The sequence below is a fragment of the Chrysochloris asiatica genome, unplaced genomic scaffold, assembly GCF_000296735.1.
Source record: "Chrysochloris asiatica unplaced genomic scaffold, ChrAsi1.0 scaffold00141, whole genome shotgun sequence".
NCBI lineage: Eukaryota > Metazoa > Chordata > Mammalia > Afrosoricida > Chrysochloridae > Chrysochloris > Chrysochloris asiatica.
The window spans coordinates 8529996-8547243 of NW_006408659.1; the positions used below are offsets into that span (position 1 = coordinate 8529996).

The 17248-nt window shown below is 42.4% G+C and overlaps 1 protein-coding gene across 1 annotated transcript in view; it reads left to right on the plus strand.

Moving 5' to 3' along the window:
• SLC23A2 (solute carrier family 23 (ascorbic acid transporter), member 2) overlaps nt 1-17248 on the plus strand; it is an 80807-nt gene that overhangs the window by 52600 nt on the left and 10959 nt on the right. Inside the window, exons 8-10 of the mRNA XM_006870411.1 lie at nt 8088-8208; nt 8688-8844; nt 15976-16123. Coding sequence (XP_006870473.1) covers nt 8088-8208; nt 8688-8844; nt 15976-16123 — 426 coding nt within the window. The remainder of the gene's footprint in view (nt 1-8087; nt 8209-8687; nt 8845-15975; nt 16124-17248) is intronic.

A 17248-nucleotide genomic window follows, 5' to 3' on the forward strand; every position in this document is an offset into this window, starting at 1 on the left:
AATGCAATACAACTTTGATTTCTTGACTGCTGCTTCCATGAGTGTTGATGATTTATCCAAACAAAATGAAGTCTTTGACAGCTTCAGTCTTTTTTCCATTTGTATGGATGTTGTTTATTGATCCAGTGGTGAAAATTTTTGTTTTCTTTACATTGAGATGCAATCCATACCAAAGGCTGAGGTCTTTGATCTTCATCAATAAGTATTTTAAGTCTTCTATGCTTTCAGCAAGCAAGCTTGAACTGTAGAACTGTTAAATTCTTTCGAAACCAGGATTGGGCAGAGCAGAGTCAAAAAGGTACCTTAATTGCCTGTTGTTGTTATTAAATGCCTTAGGGTTGGTTTCCAAGGCTGAAAATTTTGCGGGGGGGAGCAGAAAGCCTCATCTTTCCCCTGTGGAGTGGTTGGTAGTGACGAATCACCGACCTTGTGCTTATCCTACAGAGCCACTTCACGGCTCTTAATTACCTGGAGCTACTGGTGTGTCACTGCAGGTTAATGCACTGGACTGAAAAGTCGGTTTGAACCACAAGGTCGGCGGTTCAGGCTCATCAGTCACTCCTCAGAAACCCTATACAGTGTCACTATGAATCAGAACTTACTCAATGGCATTTAAAAACAACTATAATAGAAATACTAAAAATGGGTGACTTTAAGGAACAGAAATTTAGCTTCTCCCAGTTCAGAAGACTAGACATCCCCAATCCTTGGAAATCCTGGGCTTGTAAAAACATCTGCCTCTGTGGTCAATAGTGTCCATTGTCCCCCAGCCCCTGGGCCAGCTGTGTCGGTGTCTCCTCTGCTGTTTTTATCACTTGAAGTGATTAGATTTAGAGCACACCCTACATGGTGTGACTTCCACTGGGCCCCAACAGCTGGACTCAGAAGTGGCCAGTAAAAATCTGCTCACTGGTCTCACCACCGAAGCACGGCTTTGCGTGAGTTCATACTGGCTTCCTGAGGTTTTGTTGTCACAACAAAGCTATTTTGTGTCATACCACGAAATTGGTCTTTAGACCTAGAGACTGGGAAGTACCATGCATTGATGCATACGAAGGGGGAACCTGTTGGTCTTCAAACTTGAGGAGAGCAGGGTAAGAAGATGCAGACATCCTTAACTGGACTTTTGGGGTCATGCCAGATCTTACAGGAGTTGAAAATAGACCTGGATTTTTTAGATGACACTCAAACATGCTTCTAGACTGGCAACAGACAGAGAAGGCACACAGGAGGTGTGATGGCATGGGAAGGAGGTCGAACCCCGCTTGGCTAAGTGGAGCCCTGCACATCACAGGGAGGCCATGGTTCCTGCCAGAAGTGGCCACACAGTCTCGTTACATAGGTCACCTGATTCTTTAAGTAAGACAACGTTTTTTAATAAGTAAAGAAATACATGACTTTAGTTATTAAACTAATTATTTACTTAAAGACTAATTATTAGAGCCGCAGAATTCCACATAAACTTACATTCTCTTTGCATGTCTCTAGAGCATACATAAGATTGGCTCCCAGAAAGTGGTTCCAAGACTGGGATTTCTAAAATAAGAAATGAGTTTCACATTAATAAAATTGAGAACTTCTGGTGTGGTGCTATAGCACCAGCACTGAACTGCTAACTACAAGGTTGGCGGTTCAAACCCACTAGCCACTTCTCAGAAATCCTATACAGCTATGAGTTGGAACTTGATGACTTGATGGCACTTAACTACAGCATTTATTGAGCCATTAACTCAATATAACACTCAGAGTTCTTAGAAGGTAAGTAAGTACTATTGTTAACTGCCATTGAACATCTAAAGAAATTGAAACACAAAGATGCAAAATTACTTGCCCAGAATCACACACCTAGTGTCTGAGGTGAGTTTCAAAACCCAAGTGGTCTGCCTGAAGCATTATCTACAACACTCACTCCTGCCTCTGTGAATTAGGACATGGTGTACTAATAAAGTGAAGTATGTTGTTGTTGTGTGCCATCGAGTAGATTCCGATCCATAGTGACTCTGTGTAGGATTTCCGAGTGTAGTATAGATGTAATTCATCTATCGTTACAGATTAAAGTAAGGTATATGATAATAAGCAAGGTTGTTCTTATTTTTTTTCATTTCACCAAGAGTGGGCAAAAAACATGGGTGTGTAGATAACATGAAGATTGTTAAATCAAAGGAATGCAATAAATTTCAAAAAGGAAAAATTTTGTATTTGCCACAGTGCAATAAATAGAAACCAACCACTAAAGGATGAACAAAAACCCCCTAACTGCTTAGAAGCAAAACTGTATTTTTAGAAATTGCTCTGTGAGAGGAAATTGAAACTTCAATTGCTGATCATTTAGAAAATGACAATAACAGTACTAATTACAGTTCTAGAATAGAGTTGTTCTCCAAGGAATCCATAAAGCACATGAAGATTTTAACTCCAGGAGCTAGAAAAGCAGGGAGAAAAATGAACCCAATAAAAGTCAGATGAAGGAATTTAAATGAAGATATGGAAAATCTGAAGCATATAGAAGTGATAAATCCAAAAGCAGATCCTTTGGTCAAAATCAATATAGCTAAGTTCCTGGTAAGGCCAATCAAGATGAGAAGGGAAAGCACACCCACAGAAAGGAAATAAACCACAAATCCAGGGACAGTTTTCAAAATAAAGAGTCAGAGCTATGCCCCCAAATTAAAAAACAACAAAAAACAACAAAATGAGTGGTTTTCCAAAACAGCCTTCCGCACCCTGCCATCTGCATGCGTGTTCTTCAGAAGTTGATCGTGGGCCTTCCTGCCCTTCATGTACTTTGCCACCTAGGAAATCTGCTTCATTCCATAGCATCAATGAATATCTATTATGCTAGTGAGTTCCACAGTTAAATCTGGGGCCCAGACCTGTGCCCCATACTCACAGGTATAACTCCTACCTGCCTTCCCTACTTGCTGTTTATTTCCAAGGCATCTTCAGTCTTCAAAGGAAAAAAGCCTCAGATTTTTATTCCCTCCCTGCTCTTCCTTCTTTTCCTGGTTTCCTTCTCTTGCCTCTTTTCAGTACCTGACAGCACCACACACTTTCAGTTGCAGAAACCCTGGAGTCGTCCTTGATTATTCCCTTTTCCTTGTTCCCTATGGGTAACCCATCACTCTTCTACTTCAGAATAAATTCTGAATCTCGTCACCGCTCTGGGTCTTCACTACTACCACTCTTGTCGAGCTGTACCCTCAGCCACCTCTTCCTAGCTCCTGTACAGCTTTCTTCTAGTCATTTCTCAACTCTCTAAAATGGTTAGTTACCTCTCCAAAGCCTCCTCTTCCATCCTTTCCTGAAACTCCAATGAGACACATGCTGAAATGCTGGAAGCTTCTGGGTTGTCTTGTTTTGGTATCTGAAACCTTTCCCACTGCCCCTTGGGTCTGCCTTTGTATCTCTTGGCCTGAGGCACTGGGGCTCTTCCTTCCTGGAAAGTCAGGCCTCCATTCCTTCTCTTTCTAGAACTTTTAGGGTATCGAATCTCCTATACTCTTCCTCGAATTCCTTCTCCTCCTTTCTGTCTCTGTCATCCCCTGGGAGTTTTCCTCTGCTCATCTGTGACTTTCCATTGAGCCTTTCATTTCTGCACTCATGTTTCTTAAGTTTCCAAAAATTCATCTTTTGTGTTTGGAACATCACCTTGTGTTCATCACATCTCTTTGAATTCAGCAAGTGCTCAGGAAGTGTGCTGTGAATCTTGGAGGGAAGGAGCAGGAGGTCTGAGTAACATTTAGGGGTGGGGGGAGGGGGGACTTGAACCCAATTAAGTACATTAAAATTTTAAAAATGAGAGAATTTCGCACTGTTTTGCCTGTTCTGGAACACTGGGAAACAGAACATCTCAGCCAATACAGAGTTGATACAAAAGGGAGTCCCATAGACCTCCATTTTCCTTCCTAGGGCTGTGCATAACCCTGACCTGACAGTTGCCTTTGGACACCTCTCATTGAGAGTCTGACCTCAGATATTTGCAGGTAGCAGCGTGCTGAAGGCCAGCATCTATTTCTGTTGTAAGACTCACCACAACCTTTAAAATGCAAGTGTGCAGAAGCTGGCAGGACCTTCATATCCAGCCATGCCCCCACACGTATGTTTTTAGCTGCTCTTCTATAAATGTACCTTAGAAGAATGTTCTTTGGAACTTACTTTTGGGAGATGTTGCTACAGGTAATATAGGAAAAGAACAACACATGTGTTGTTTCAGGAACTCAAGAATGATTCGATAGCAGAAAATGTATTAATAAAATCTATTGTGTGCTCAGGGTGGATTTTGTTAATACGTTTTTATTGACTTAGAACCCTGGGGACAGTTCCAAAAATACATTTGAACAGTCATCAAATCTCCAGATGGAAACTTGTTGTAATGTGAAACTATAGAAGGATCTTTCATGAAGGAGACTTACAGATGCATCATACTTTAATGGTGAAAGACTGAAATTACGCCTGTCTGTTGAAATCAGGAACTGAGATATACAGCGTGTTTATGATCACCGGGATCATTTGACATTGTTGTGGATGTGGTTAGCCAGGGTAGCATAAGAGAAGCAAATAAGGGAACAGGGCTCAGTATCAGAAGAGTCATGGAGAAGGGAATGCTGACCTGTTCCTACAGGAATAGAATATACTCCAAAAGCTTGTTCATAAGTACAACTATGGTCCTGAGACAGGAATGGATCCTAGGAGAGCTCTATATGAAAAACTTAGTTATTTGTGACATTGCTAGTTTTATAGCTTAAACCAGTTTGCATCTCAGTTGAATTAAAGACAGTATACAGTAAATACAACCATACATGTGCTAGAAGAAGACCTCCGAAGGTATTAATCATAAGCCAGGGAAGATCTGTCTTAAAACAGATACTGAAAAGAAAGATGAATAGATTATACTACTTATGCATGTAAAACTCAGATAAGAAACCACCAAGACTAAATTGCAAATGAGATCTGGGGGGAAATGTTTGCAACAAATTCTAGAATAAAAGTGATGACTCTAATTCATATTCAAAAGCGAGTCCCAGTAGACCGGGATGTAGTTTAAGCAGCCATTTAACCAAAATGGAGTGCAAATAACGATTGTTGCTAGTTGTCTTTCTCTGACATAGGGATCTTATGTATAACAGAACAAAACTTGTGGTCCCACCCATACCATCTCTTTATGGTCTTTGGTATATTTGACTTCATTATTGCAGCTATTCCGTGACTCACTGAAGGTCTTCCTCATTTTCTGCTTCTCTATAATGGGGTCGTTGGATTGCAAACCACAAAGTCAGCGGTTCTAGCCCACCAGCTACTCTGTGGGGGAAAAATGAGGCTTTCTGCTCCCGCAAAGATTTACAGCCTCAGAAGCCATATGCAGGGTCACTGTGAGACAGAACTTAACAATGACATCACTACCACCTAATGGGCATGCCTGCCCTGCCTACGTCAAAGATAAAAATAGAAGAGCATATAGGCTTTATAACAGAAAGATGACACAGCATTCAGCTACCCAATTCACAGACTTGATTTGTTGGAATTTGTCAGACTCTTGATGTCTTGAGTTCAGTGCACCCATGCTCCCCCCTCCTTTTTGTAATTAATATGACTTATTGTTTTAGAGTAGTTAAGGTTACAAAAAAATTGAGCAAAAACTGTGTATAGTTCCCATATGCCTCCTCTCCCCTGTATAACTTGTCATCGAGTTGATTCTGACTTATAGTGACCCTATATAGGGTTTCTAAGGCTGTAAATCATTACAAGAACAAACAGCCTCACCTTTCTCATGGGGAACAGTTGGCACATTTGAACTTCCCACCTTGCCATCCTCAGCACCACCAGGTGTCCTCGCTCATGTTGATGAGTGCCGTCAAGTCAGTTCCTTCCCATAGTGACCTGTATACAAGGTTTACATGGAGCAACTGGTCAGCTTGAACTGCCAATCTTGCAGTTCAAACTGACATTGCAGTCTAGCACATTAACCCACAGCACCACACCAGGACTCCTCTCCCTCATCTTGTTGTTGTTGTTGTTGTTAAGTGCTGTCGAGTCGGTTCTGACCCATAGCGACCCTGTTAGGATTTCCGAGGAACAGCTGGTGAGCTTGAATGGCCAACCTTGAAGTTCAAACTGCTTTGCAGTATGGCGCATTAACCCACAGCGCCACACCAGGACTCCCTCATATTGTTTCCCATATTATTAACGCCTTGGTTTCATTAACGCCTTTTTGTGGTACATTTGTTACAACTGATGAACTAATATTGATCCATATTATTAGCTACGGACTCCTGTTTTGGCATTGTAGGATAAGCACTGGACTGAAAGTTCATTTGAATCTCAAGGTTGGCAGTTCAAACTCATCATCAGCTGCTTCTCGGAAACCCTGCACAGGGTTACTCTGAATGGGAATCGCCTTGACAGCACTTAACAACAGCAATAGTTTGTGGTAGGGTTAGACCTTATTGTACAGTCCTCTGGCTTTTGACAAATGACTAATGCTCTGTGTCCTCATTCCAGTATTGCGTGAAATAATTTCACTTCTTTAAAAATCCCGTGTTCCACTGTTCATCCCTCTTCCTGTCCCAGGGTCGTCTTAGTTCACTGTCCTGTGGCCTTTTCCAGACTGTCACATGGTCCATCCCTTTGTAAGTGTGCATCGCAAGGTGAACGATACAGCACCGTGCAGGTGTGGAGCAACACTTAGAACAATGACAACAGTCGTAGCAGACTAGGGAGCTTCTGGCGTTCACCATGAGACATATCCTTTTTAATTTTTAACATGAAAAATGTATGTAGGTCTAAGCTTAAAATCGTGTAGGTTTTAGTATTCCTTGTTACCCTGTTGCTTATTGTTAAATTTTACTATTCTGGAGAAATGAAGGAGGCTGGGCATGCTGTATGTTGTCAGCATCTTGAACTCCTAGCCCAGTGGTTTTGTGCAGGACTGAGACATCAGGTAACCCTGGAGTGCCCCGTGGGCTGCTGGCCTGTAGAGAGCGTATATCCGCTCTCAGGCCAGGCCACGGCCCATACCTCATTAGGACTGTGACCGTGAAGCTGTACTTGCCTGGCTGTCAGTGGACCTAATAATCTCATCTTAGTATTTGGAACTGTGCCCAGGAGCAATTAAGCTGAGCTTTGACTGAGAATCCACTCTTTCTGCCAACTCTAGCTCAGGTTGTAAGTCAAAGAGGAAGTCCGCGTGGATGCTTAAGCACGTGGTTGTGCGCCTTTATTGTTTTGGTGGTGAGTAACCCTACCAGTCATGTGAGGCAGGGGTCACCTGTTGCTGCCTCTCATAGTACTCAGGAGTGTCAACCTCGGGGGCAGGGGCCCATCCAGGCTCCCCCCACTTTATGGCCAGTGCGTTGAAGGTAGTTCAGGTTATAGCTCCCATACACACTGATCCCTGTGTATGATCTTGGACCAGAGTTTCCCTGTAAGGCTGAGGTGACCATGCATGTGAAGACCTGAGCATGTTGGCCACTACAGACACCTCTCTGGAATATTACTATTCTTTATACTGAATGCTCTGCATATAGACGAAGTTAAACTCATTGTAGGCAAATCAAAAAACACAGACAAGCAGATCACATTCTTCTCACACACCTGTTTGTGTGTGGTTTCCTGGTGGCTTATCTCAAAGTGGTAATCATTTTGGGTTACTTGTATCTGATATCTTGTCTTTTCCCTTATTATAGTATGAGCTCTTCCTCTCAGTATGTACATTCTAGACTCATAACATAGTGGTTATGAATTGGGCTGTTAACCTCAAGGTCAGCAGTTCAAACTACCAGCTTTTCCACGGGAGAAAGATTAGGCTTTGCTGCTGCTGTAAATATTTACAGCCTCAGAAATACTATGCAGGGTCACTATGAGTCGGTGTCACAAACTGTTAGATTCTGAAAGTTCTAACATCGTTATAAAAACAGTATTTCCAAAAGATAAGATTTCCCAAATAGCAGTTAAAAGGATCAATGACTTTTTTTTTTTCCTTCTCTGAAAAGGGCACACGCAGTAGTTTTTTCTGTTGGAACTGTTGGTATTGTTTTTAAAATGTCGTCCATGTAGCCCTATCACCTAATTTATTTTCTTTCTCTCTTCAGGACAATTTTTCTAGTGTTACTGTTTTCTCAATATGCCAGAAATGTTAAGTTCCCTCTCCCAATATACAAATCCAAGAAAGGATGGACTGCATACAAGTTACAGCTTTTCAAAATGTTCCCTGTGAGTAGTCCACTGTGCTTTGGCCGACAATAATTGCCTTTGGTTCTTATGTAGCGTTTTATGCGAAGGGAGGGAGCTTAAGGGAGGGGGGTCCATGTCTGTGTGGGGACCGCAGGGTACTACAGATGAACCACATCATTGTGAACTCCCAGTTGGAAAGATCCCAGTTCTGAAATTGGAGCCCATCCTCTCAGCAGTGCCTGTGTGAAGGGGAATGTTGTGCCTAGGACAGAGTGAGATCTGACTGTATCTAATTTTATCAGACAGACTGAAGGGGTAAAAGTACACTTGCCTGCATGCAACTGTTCTCTTCAGGTTCCATTCGAGGAATAGCTCATCAGCAAATCCTTGACATGATTTTTTCTGCATAGTACTGATGGTGGTGGGCTCTGGGATCATCAGAACTCCTGAAGGTGTGTGTGTTTTGCCATTAACTGCCAGCTCTTTGGGCCTGACTGAGCTTTTCTTGACCACTACAGATAATCCTGGCCATCCTTGTGGCCTGGCTGCTGTGCTTCATCTTCACGGTGACAGACGTCTTCCCTCCCGACAGCACAAAGTATGGCTTCTATGCCCGTACAGATGCCAGACAAGGCGTGCTTCTGGTAGCCCCGTGGTTCAAAGTCCCGTACCCATGTGAGTATTGTGGTGGCCCGAGTGGTCAGGAGCCCAAGCTTTGCAACATGAAAAGCCTTCTTTGTTCCAAAATGCCTCCTAAATGTCTCATCGTTCTGGTCACTAGACAATTCGACAGCCACAAAGGGACACCTTTTTCTGGGGCCAGTGATTAATACAGAGACTCACTAGCTGTCCCACTCAGATGAGCCTAGTGGGCTCTGTTGGCTCCACTGGGATGAAATCCTGCACAAGGGGTCTTTTACTAGGACTGAGTTCTAGTGGCCAGCATTTGTAGATTGCTGCTTAGAAAGGCAAGTCTAGAACTGCATGGGATCCAAGTCATGGGAGTGGAAGGCTCCAGTGGGAGTGCCCTGGAGATTAGCAAGTGGAACTGCTCAAGCATAATGGAATTTATATAATCTTGTAATGGGGAGCCATAATCTTTCTTTTATGTAGTCCAAGCTGTCAGAGGTAAACAGATATTCACAAATGGGCCAAAGACGGATCTTAAGTTATAATTTAAGTGTTGGGTAACTTTGGAGGGTAGGGAACAGGATCACCAGGTCATGTGTCACCTGGACTCACGTGTACTGCTTCTTAGATCCCAACCTCAGAGTGACTTGCCTGAATCCAGTGGGCTGTCACATGCTTAGTTGTTCTACAAAGAACTCTCTGCCAGCCTTTGGCGTTTGTAAAATAAAGCTGAAGCATGCATTTCATCAGATTGTGCCAGTTTGTCCCCCAGTTTTAGTAGTTGTATGAAGGTGGTTATAGAAAAACAGAATTAAAAGATATTGGAAATATTTCACAAACTTTTAAAAGTTCGTATTTTCACATTTTGTAATGATGAGGGAAAGTGGGAAGGAGGCAAAAAATTTTCTAAGTTTGGGTCAAAGAACAACTGCTCTAAATGTATTGAACAATGGGGTTGTTGGAAATTCTCTTGTTTTTCCTGGTCTTGACGTACTTAGAATACTTTAAAAAAGGAGTAGAATTTTTAAAAGAGAATTTTCACTAGATTTCATGGTCTAAGAATTATACACCTCTTCTTTTTGTACTGCTTTTTTTTTTTTTAATTGTGAATTGAATGAAGGTTTACAGACAAGAACATCAGCTTTACATTCTACAAATCATACACTTGTTTCATCTTAATGATTACAATCCCCTCCATGCAACAGTAGCTATCCCACTTCCTCCCTGTGGCTCCCCATTTACATCTTCTGTTTCACAAATAAAGCCATAATATTTGATGTCCATATACAAAACAAAAAATTATGTTAATTTAGATGTCCAAAGGTCTCATTCTGCAAGTCAGCCTCCTGCCTTCAGCTTCTCTGTCTCTGCGTGCCTCCATCTCTGCTGTCACCTCTTTTCTGGTCCTGGGATCCTCTGTTCCTGAAATGAAATATTAACTGCTCCCCACTTTTAGTTACACATCTTCTATACTTCACAGTTGTGACAATCAATCCTGCTAACAATTATTCATAATTGAATCATAAAATCCTGTCACCATCATCCCCCAAGATCCATCTAGAGAAGAGGAAAACTATTCTGTGGAGATTCTGCCTTACCCCTCCTCATTCAGAAACTAAGCACACCCATGAAAGTTTGCAAACCAGCCACTTCATGCCTTTGTCGTCACCCTACCAGCCCACCCATTTTTTTTAGCCAGTGTTTAAATTGCCTGTCCCTAGCATAGTGGTTACAAATCGGGCTGCGAACCGCAAGGTCAGCAATTCAAAACTACCATCTGTTCACAGGAGAAAGATGAGGCTTTCTGCTCCCATAAAGATTTACAGCCTTGGAAACCCTTGTACAGGGTCGCTATGAGTTGGAACTGACTCCATGGTACATAACAACAACAACATCACTGAGGAAACCAGCTTGTTTCTTGATAGGAAGAACCTTCCATTCTGGTTGGAATTTTGAGCAACTCCATTCATAAGCAAAAGTCCAGTTCATCAAATTGTAACAATTTACACTTGCTCACAGTATCAAACATTTTTATCTTCATCTGGTTGAGTTCTGGTCAGCTAGCCATCCAAGCTAGGTCACATGGGTACTAGCTACAAGTTTGGGAGTTCACACACACTACCCTGCACTTCAGATCAGCTGGCCCTGTCACTTTCAGCCCTAGTTCCCAGGGGCCTAGATCAGTGCCCATGGCTGAAAAGTTCACTCATCTCCCTAAACTTCAGACCAATCAGGCATTCCTCTTTTCTCTCTTATCTCAAGGTCAACAGGTGCCAGTTTACATGGCCAGACTCAGTCCATGTCTTCATTGCTGCATTTCTCCCACTTAATCTCACAAGTAGAACCAGGTGGTCACCAGTGAGCATGCTAGACTGCTCACGTGTTCCCTTTATACTTCAGTCCTAGAAGGGGGTTTTCCCTGTGGGCAGACTTTTCCAAATCAAACAGCTTGCTTGATATTCAAACAGCACAACAGTCTTACTTTTTTCTGCAGGTTTTTTCTTTCAGTAAGAATCTTCTGTTCTCCCAGCAGTTCTGGATTGGTCTGCATGTCTTTTCAAGTGGGAATGTCTCAACTCAGAAGGTTCTGGGTATAGTTCAGGATTCCACCTAAGGCCCCATACTCTACAAAGGCTTTTTAACAAGAAGTCAATTTCCCTGGGCAAATTGTAATTCCCCTTATAGCAAATAGGCTGAAGGCAGACTTATAAGCTTTCTGTCATCCTATTTCCCAATATTCATTTTCATCACACTTGAATGTCTATTTCAAACCAATATCCACAAGACAGTAAAACACATAAACATTTTCTTTTTCCACTCCTTTACCCATTTAGCCTACATCTTAATCCATGTATCTACTCACAGAACGCTGTTGTCCCAAGGTTGTGTAAACTTCACCATTTACCTCGCTCCCAAGTAACCCATGCATCTCTCTGTCTTCCCCTGTCTTTGTTGGTCATATGTCACCCTCCCTCCTCTTGTGTATTGCCCTCCCCATCACAAATGCTAACATATGGAAATCTTTTCTTAAGCTTGTATAATAATGGTCTCATACAATATTTGTCCTTTTGTGATTGACTAATTTTACTCAGCATAATGTCCTCTGGGTTTATCCATGTTATGAGGTGTTTCACAGATTTGTTGTTATTCTTCAGTGTTGTATAGTATTCCATTGTGTGTGTGTGTGTGTGTGTGTGTGTGTGTGTGTGTTTTTACCAAAGTTAATCATTCTTCCATTGATGGGCATTTAGACTATCTCAATCTTTTTGCTATTGTGAATAATGTTGTGGTAAACATTGGTGTGAATATATCTACTTGTGTCCTGGCTTGTATTTCTTGTGGATATATACCAAGTAGAGTGATTGCTGGGTCATAAGGTATTTCTTTGACCAACTTTCTGAGGAAGCACCATACCATTTTCCAGAGTGGCACTTTTACAGTCCCACCAGCAATGTAGGAGAGTCCCAATCTCTCTACATCTTTGCCAACATTTGTTGTTTTGTTTTTTTGAACTTTGCCTTGTCATTTTCTTTTGGAGTCTGTCCTGTTTGATGCTTGTTCAGCTTCTTGAATACTTTAACATTTCATCTTTCATCGTTTTCTGTGGTTTTGTCTCTTCCTGTTCCAGAATTCCAGTCACCTGTAGATTGTTCCTTTTCATGATGTCCCACATGAATCTTGGAGTTTCTTCAGATATTTTCATTCTTTTTTTCTGTTTATTCTTCTATCCTACTAGTACTGAGAGATTTATCTTAAAGCTCGCTAATTCTGGCTACCATTAATTCAGTTATACTCCTTTGCCCTTTCAGTGTATTATCCATTAGTGAGATCTTAGTATTGACCTTCTGGATTTCTATTTGCAGGTTTTGTTTTGTCTTGTATGCTGTATCTATTTTGTTTGACTGTTCCAGGAGCACTTTTCTGAATTCTTGTTTTCCTTAGTCTTTCTGTGAAATAATTGGATGTATCCTCAATATCATTATCCTGAATTCTTTTTCAGATAGTTCCAGTACCTTTTCTTCTTCAAAAGCATTTTCTAGCTCTTCCTCTTAGTAATTTGAACTATTCTGTTTTGTTTCTTCATGTTAATGCAACTGTCTAGGTATTGTGATGGTCTTGTATTTGTATTAAGCTGATGGATGGATGTTGGCGTATTCTTAGGCACACTCATCAATTGCCTCCTGGTGGGTGTGATCAGGAGATGAGGTTCTCTGTTCATTGTTCATACAGTTCAATGCACAGTGGATTTAGCTGATGTTGGTTGTAGTCATTGCTCTGGTGTACAGCAGCTGGTATTGGCTCTTGCCCAATTGATGGGGTTTTAGAGGGTATGATTGTGGCTTGGCTGTATGACCACAGTTCTCCTGTCATGTGATGGAAGAAGAAGGAAAACAAACAAACAGCCCACATAGCAAAAAAAAAGAAAGTCAGTGGCTTTCTCTCTGCCAGTAAGCAGTGTGATGAGCTACCTACTGGTTTCTTGCCTTCACAGCCACCTGAGAAAGTTCAAAATGTCCATGCTATACCAGATGGGCCCACACAGATTGCTCACCTCTTTTCTTCCCCCCTTTTTTACTGTATCCCACATGTCTGTTCAGTCCCCTCCTTTAGTGAGAGCTAGTTCAGAACTGGCCAGGATCGACTTTGCTGATTTGGATCAGAGACTGCCCTACTTGGGTTATTGTACATAGCTTCTCCCTGGGACTCACAGCCTCTTGAGTAGCTCCAACCACCTGGAAAGCGAGAGAATCCCTGGTGTTGTATGCCGGTTGGAAAAAAAAATAAAATGAAACTGCACGTTTGTCTCTGTGAGCCACAGTAGGTTTCTGTAACACGAATATGTGTTCTCATCTGAAGTCATTCATGAACTTTCAAGATGGCTGCGGCATGTCCCGTCAGCCACCACTGCTCTCCAGTCACTTCATGTTTTGCTTGACCTGTTCAACTCTGTCTTCCAGTGCGTGCTTGATCTACTTTTCTATCCCTTCCACTGGATCTCTGTGCCAGGACCAGTCTCTGTATCTATCTCATCCGTTTTCCGTATCCATGCTGCAGGGAGCCCCCACAGCCTTTCTGCCTAGTCTGCCGTCTTTCTCGTCTTCTCCTTTTTCTAGACAAAAATGACTTAAGATGGCTCCTAAGCTTCTAACTTGAGATTAAATGTCATTATTCTGTTTAAGATGGTGAAAGAGTTTGTGAGTGTGATTAATACTACCTAGTGTGGTGCTGTGGGCTAATGTGCCAGACTGCAAAGCCTTTAGAACTGCAAAGTTGGTGGTTCAAGCTCACCAGATGCTCCTCAGAAGCCCTATACAGGGTCTCTATGGGTTGGAACCAACTCGACAGCACTTAACAACAAAGTGTACTCTAGAAAATGGTTAAAATGGCCTATTCCATGTTGTGTTTATCTTATCATACTTTAAAAAAAATGAGATGAGAACAAAATCAGGAGTGAGGTGAGGAGGGCAGGTAGGGGGAATTTATGCACAGGGGGCCCTGGAGCTGGTTGCCATGGAGCTCTGAGAAAGTAGAGACACGGTAGGTTGTCAGGAGAAGCAACTGTTGATGAGACTGAGACAGAGACACTGCCTCCAGGACCTCACAGGGCAGGAGGTAAGGAGGCTCCAGACAGCACACCCTTAATGCTGTGAGCTGGTGTATCACCATAGCTCCAAAATCTTACCGCCCAAGAGCTGGAGGAGTGTGAGCTTACGAACGCTGCTGATTTGGCTTACTCCAGAGACTTATTTTCAAATCTCCAGAGCAGTGGTTCTCAATTTGTAGTGTGCTAAGAATTACCTGTGTTGGTTATTAGCAGTACTGATTGCTGGAGCAAAATTCAAATTTATGACTCCAAATATTACTGGTGCTGAGACTGCAAGACCTTGTTGTAGAGGAACAAAGTAAAGGTTCACTTTCAAATGGTACGCAAATGAACAGATATAAGATTAAAAGTTGTGAAAACATGTAAAGTGCTGTCAAGCTGGTTCTGACTCATAATGATCCCATATGGTTTCAAAGGAGCATCTGGGTGAGTTTGAACCACCGACTTTGCAGTTCAAACCAAATTTGTGGTCCACTGCCTATGCTACAACACCACACCAGGACTCCTAGTAACACATGGGAGATGGAAAATGGATCAGAAATTCTGATGATAAATTTAAAATGTGAAAGTCAATTGGATAAAAATCTCAAACATCAAAATCAACAACTATAGATAAGCAAACAGAGAGTAAGGAGGATGAGAAAATAAAAAACAAAACATAATAAATGTTAAAATGACCCCTGAAAAGTCAGCTTAGGAGAATGTAACCACAATCTGCACGTGAACAGTATTAAAGGCTACTTAGAAAACACAAACTTTGATAAAGATGACATCTGAACCAGAAAAGTCCATTAAAACCAACCTGAATTAAGGTGTTGGGCAAGCATGTTGCTGATGGCACAGAGCCTGCCCAGCTCTTGCTGAGGGCTGCACGGGGTAAAAGAACCCTTGGCAAGAATTCTGCCCTCAGACACATGCCCGGCATATTCTGCACATCTTACTCTGACATCTTTCTCTCCCAAATCCATGCTGGTCCCTTCTGTGACACCTCCCTCCCCTTGTTCTTGGCTTTACCCATCTACTGATGCCCCTGAGACCTGCCCCCTCCTCCGAGGTGCAGCTCCACACCCACCACATCTTTGAACCCTTCCCCAGGCTTTCCAAACACAGGCACTGACCAGCTTTTCCTGAATTCAAACCTATGGTCTCTCATTACATAGCTTTGGTAGTTTGTGTGTAACGTTTAGCTGTTACACACTGACTAGATCTTTCTCAGTGTGTCCTGTTCCCCAGACTACAGCATTGCTCTTGTGTGAGAGAGAATATTTTATCCATCCTCTTCCGCCATGCTCTGTACTTGGTGTATGCTAAGTAATTGTTCAAAGAAAGAAGGTGCAGGTACTTTGTTCATTCGAGCAGTGAAAGCGCCTCAGACTATTTTTATCCAAAAAGATTTATGGCTTTAAAATGTGTAGGGGCCCTGGTGGTTGAGTAGGTTAAGTGGCCAATAACCACAAGGTTAATCACAAGTTAACCACAACTCAGTGGTTGAAAAATGAGCTGTCATAGTCTCAGTTACTTTGGCTGCTCCACGGGAAAGTAATAAGGACTCCATGTTGTTTCCATCTTAGTTCAGTGGGGCCTGCCCACCGTCTCTGCCGCTGGCGTCATTGGTATGCTCAGCGCGGTTGTGGCCAGCATCATCGAGTCCATCGGTGACTACTATGCCTGTGCGCGGCTGTCCTGCGCCCCGCCACCTCCCATCCATGCTATCAACAGGTATGCTCCAGGAGGAAGGAGGTTCCATCATCTCAGCTCTGAGGTTCCATCATCTCAGAGAAGGTACAGAGAGCGTCAGCATGAAAGCACGAAGGCAGCAGAGTGACTCTTTGTCTTTGGACAAGTCACTCCATGATTTTGGTCTCATTTTCCTTATCCTTAAAACAAGCAGTAGTCCTACCCGCCCTTCCTTACAACACTTCAATTAGATAATCTCTGTAAGATCACAGTAAACCTTCAGCTCATGAATGCCCATCCAGCCATTGTCCTTCCCTTGGTTTTGTGTCATTTTGGAGTGCCCTGAGGGTGCAAACAGTTAACATACCTGCTTGCTAACTGAAAGACTGGAGGTTCAGGTCTATCTAGAGGCACCACTGGAGACAGGCCTGGCCATCTAATTCCAAAAAAACCAGCCATAAGAAGCCCTACGGAGTGTAGTTCTACTCTGAGACACATAGGGATAGGGACGCCATGCTGTGAGTCGGAATTGAGTGTCACTTGAGGTTATGCCTGTTTAGATATTACATTTCCCCAATTTGTTCATAAGAGTAGGCGTTATATAACTATTCACAACTGCAGTTTATATAAATAAGAACAAGAAGAGCAGGAATAAATGAGATCTGTAGACTCATGAGCTTTTATGACCTGTGTGGTCTTTTAGCTTCTGGGTGCCACGAGTGAACTGGACCCTGTGGAGGGGACAGAGGGAAAGGTCCAGGTGCCTCCAGCTTCCTAACAAGCTTCTGCACCCCCAAGGGGGATGTGTGTGGAGCCGGGGGCCTGATTTCTTAGTGTGGCTGTTAGGGGACTTTAAGTCCTGGGTTTTATGTCTTTCTCAAAGGGAGCGATTGCATATGATTTAGTTACTTACATGAAGGGGCTTCTAAAAGTTTGTGAAAAGATACTATAATTATTTTTTTCCACAGACTTTAATAAGCCCCCTCGTATATAGACTCTTTTGAAAATGTTCATGCTTATATTGAACTGTAAGGTATTTCCTTTCTGCTGAAAGTAAATTTTAATAGGAATCAAACCAATACATTTAATCTCATTGGAGTCGTATCTAACACGTTTCTGTTAGATCCCAAACAAATGGCTATTTTCTGGCTAAAGTGCTTCCTTTTA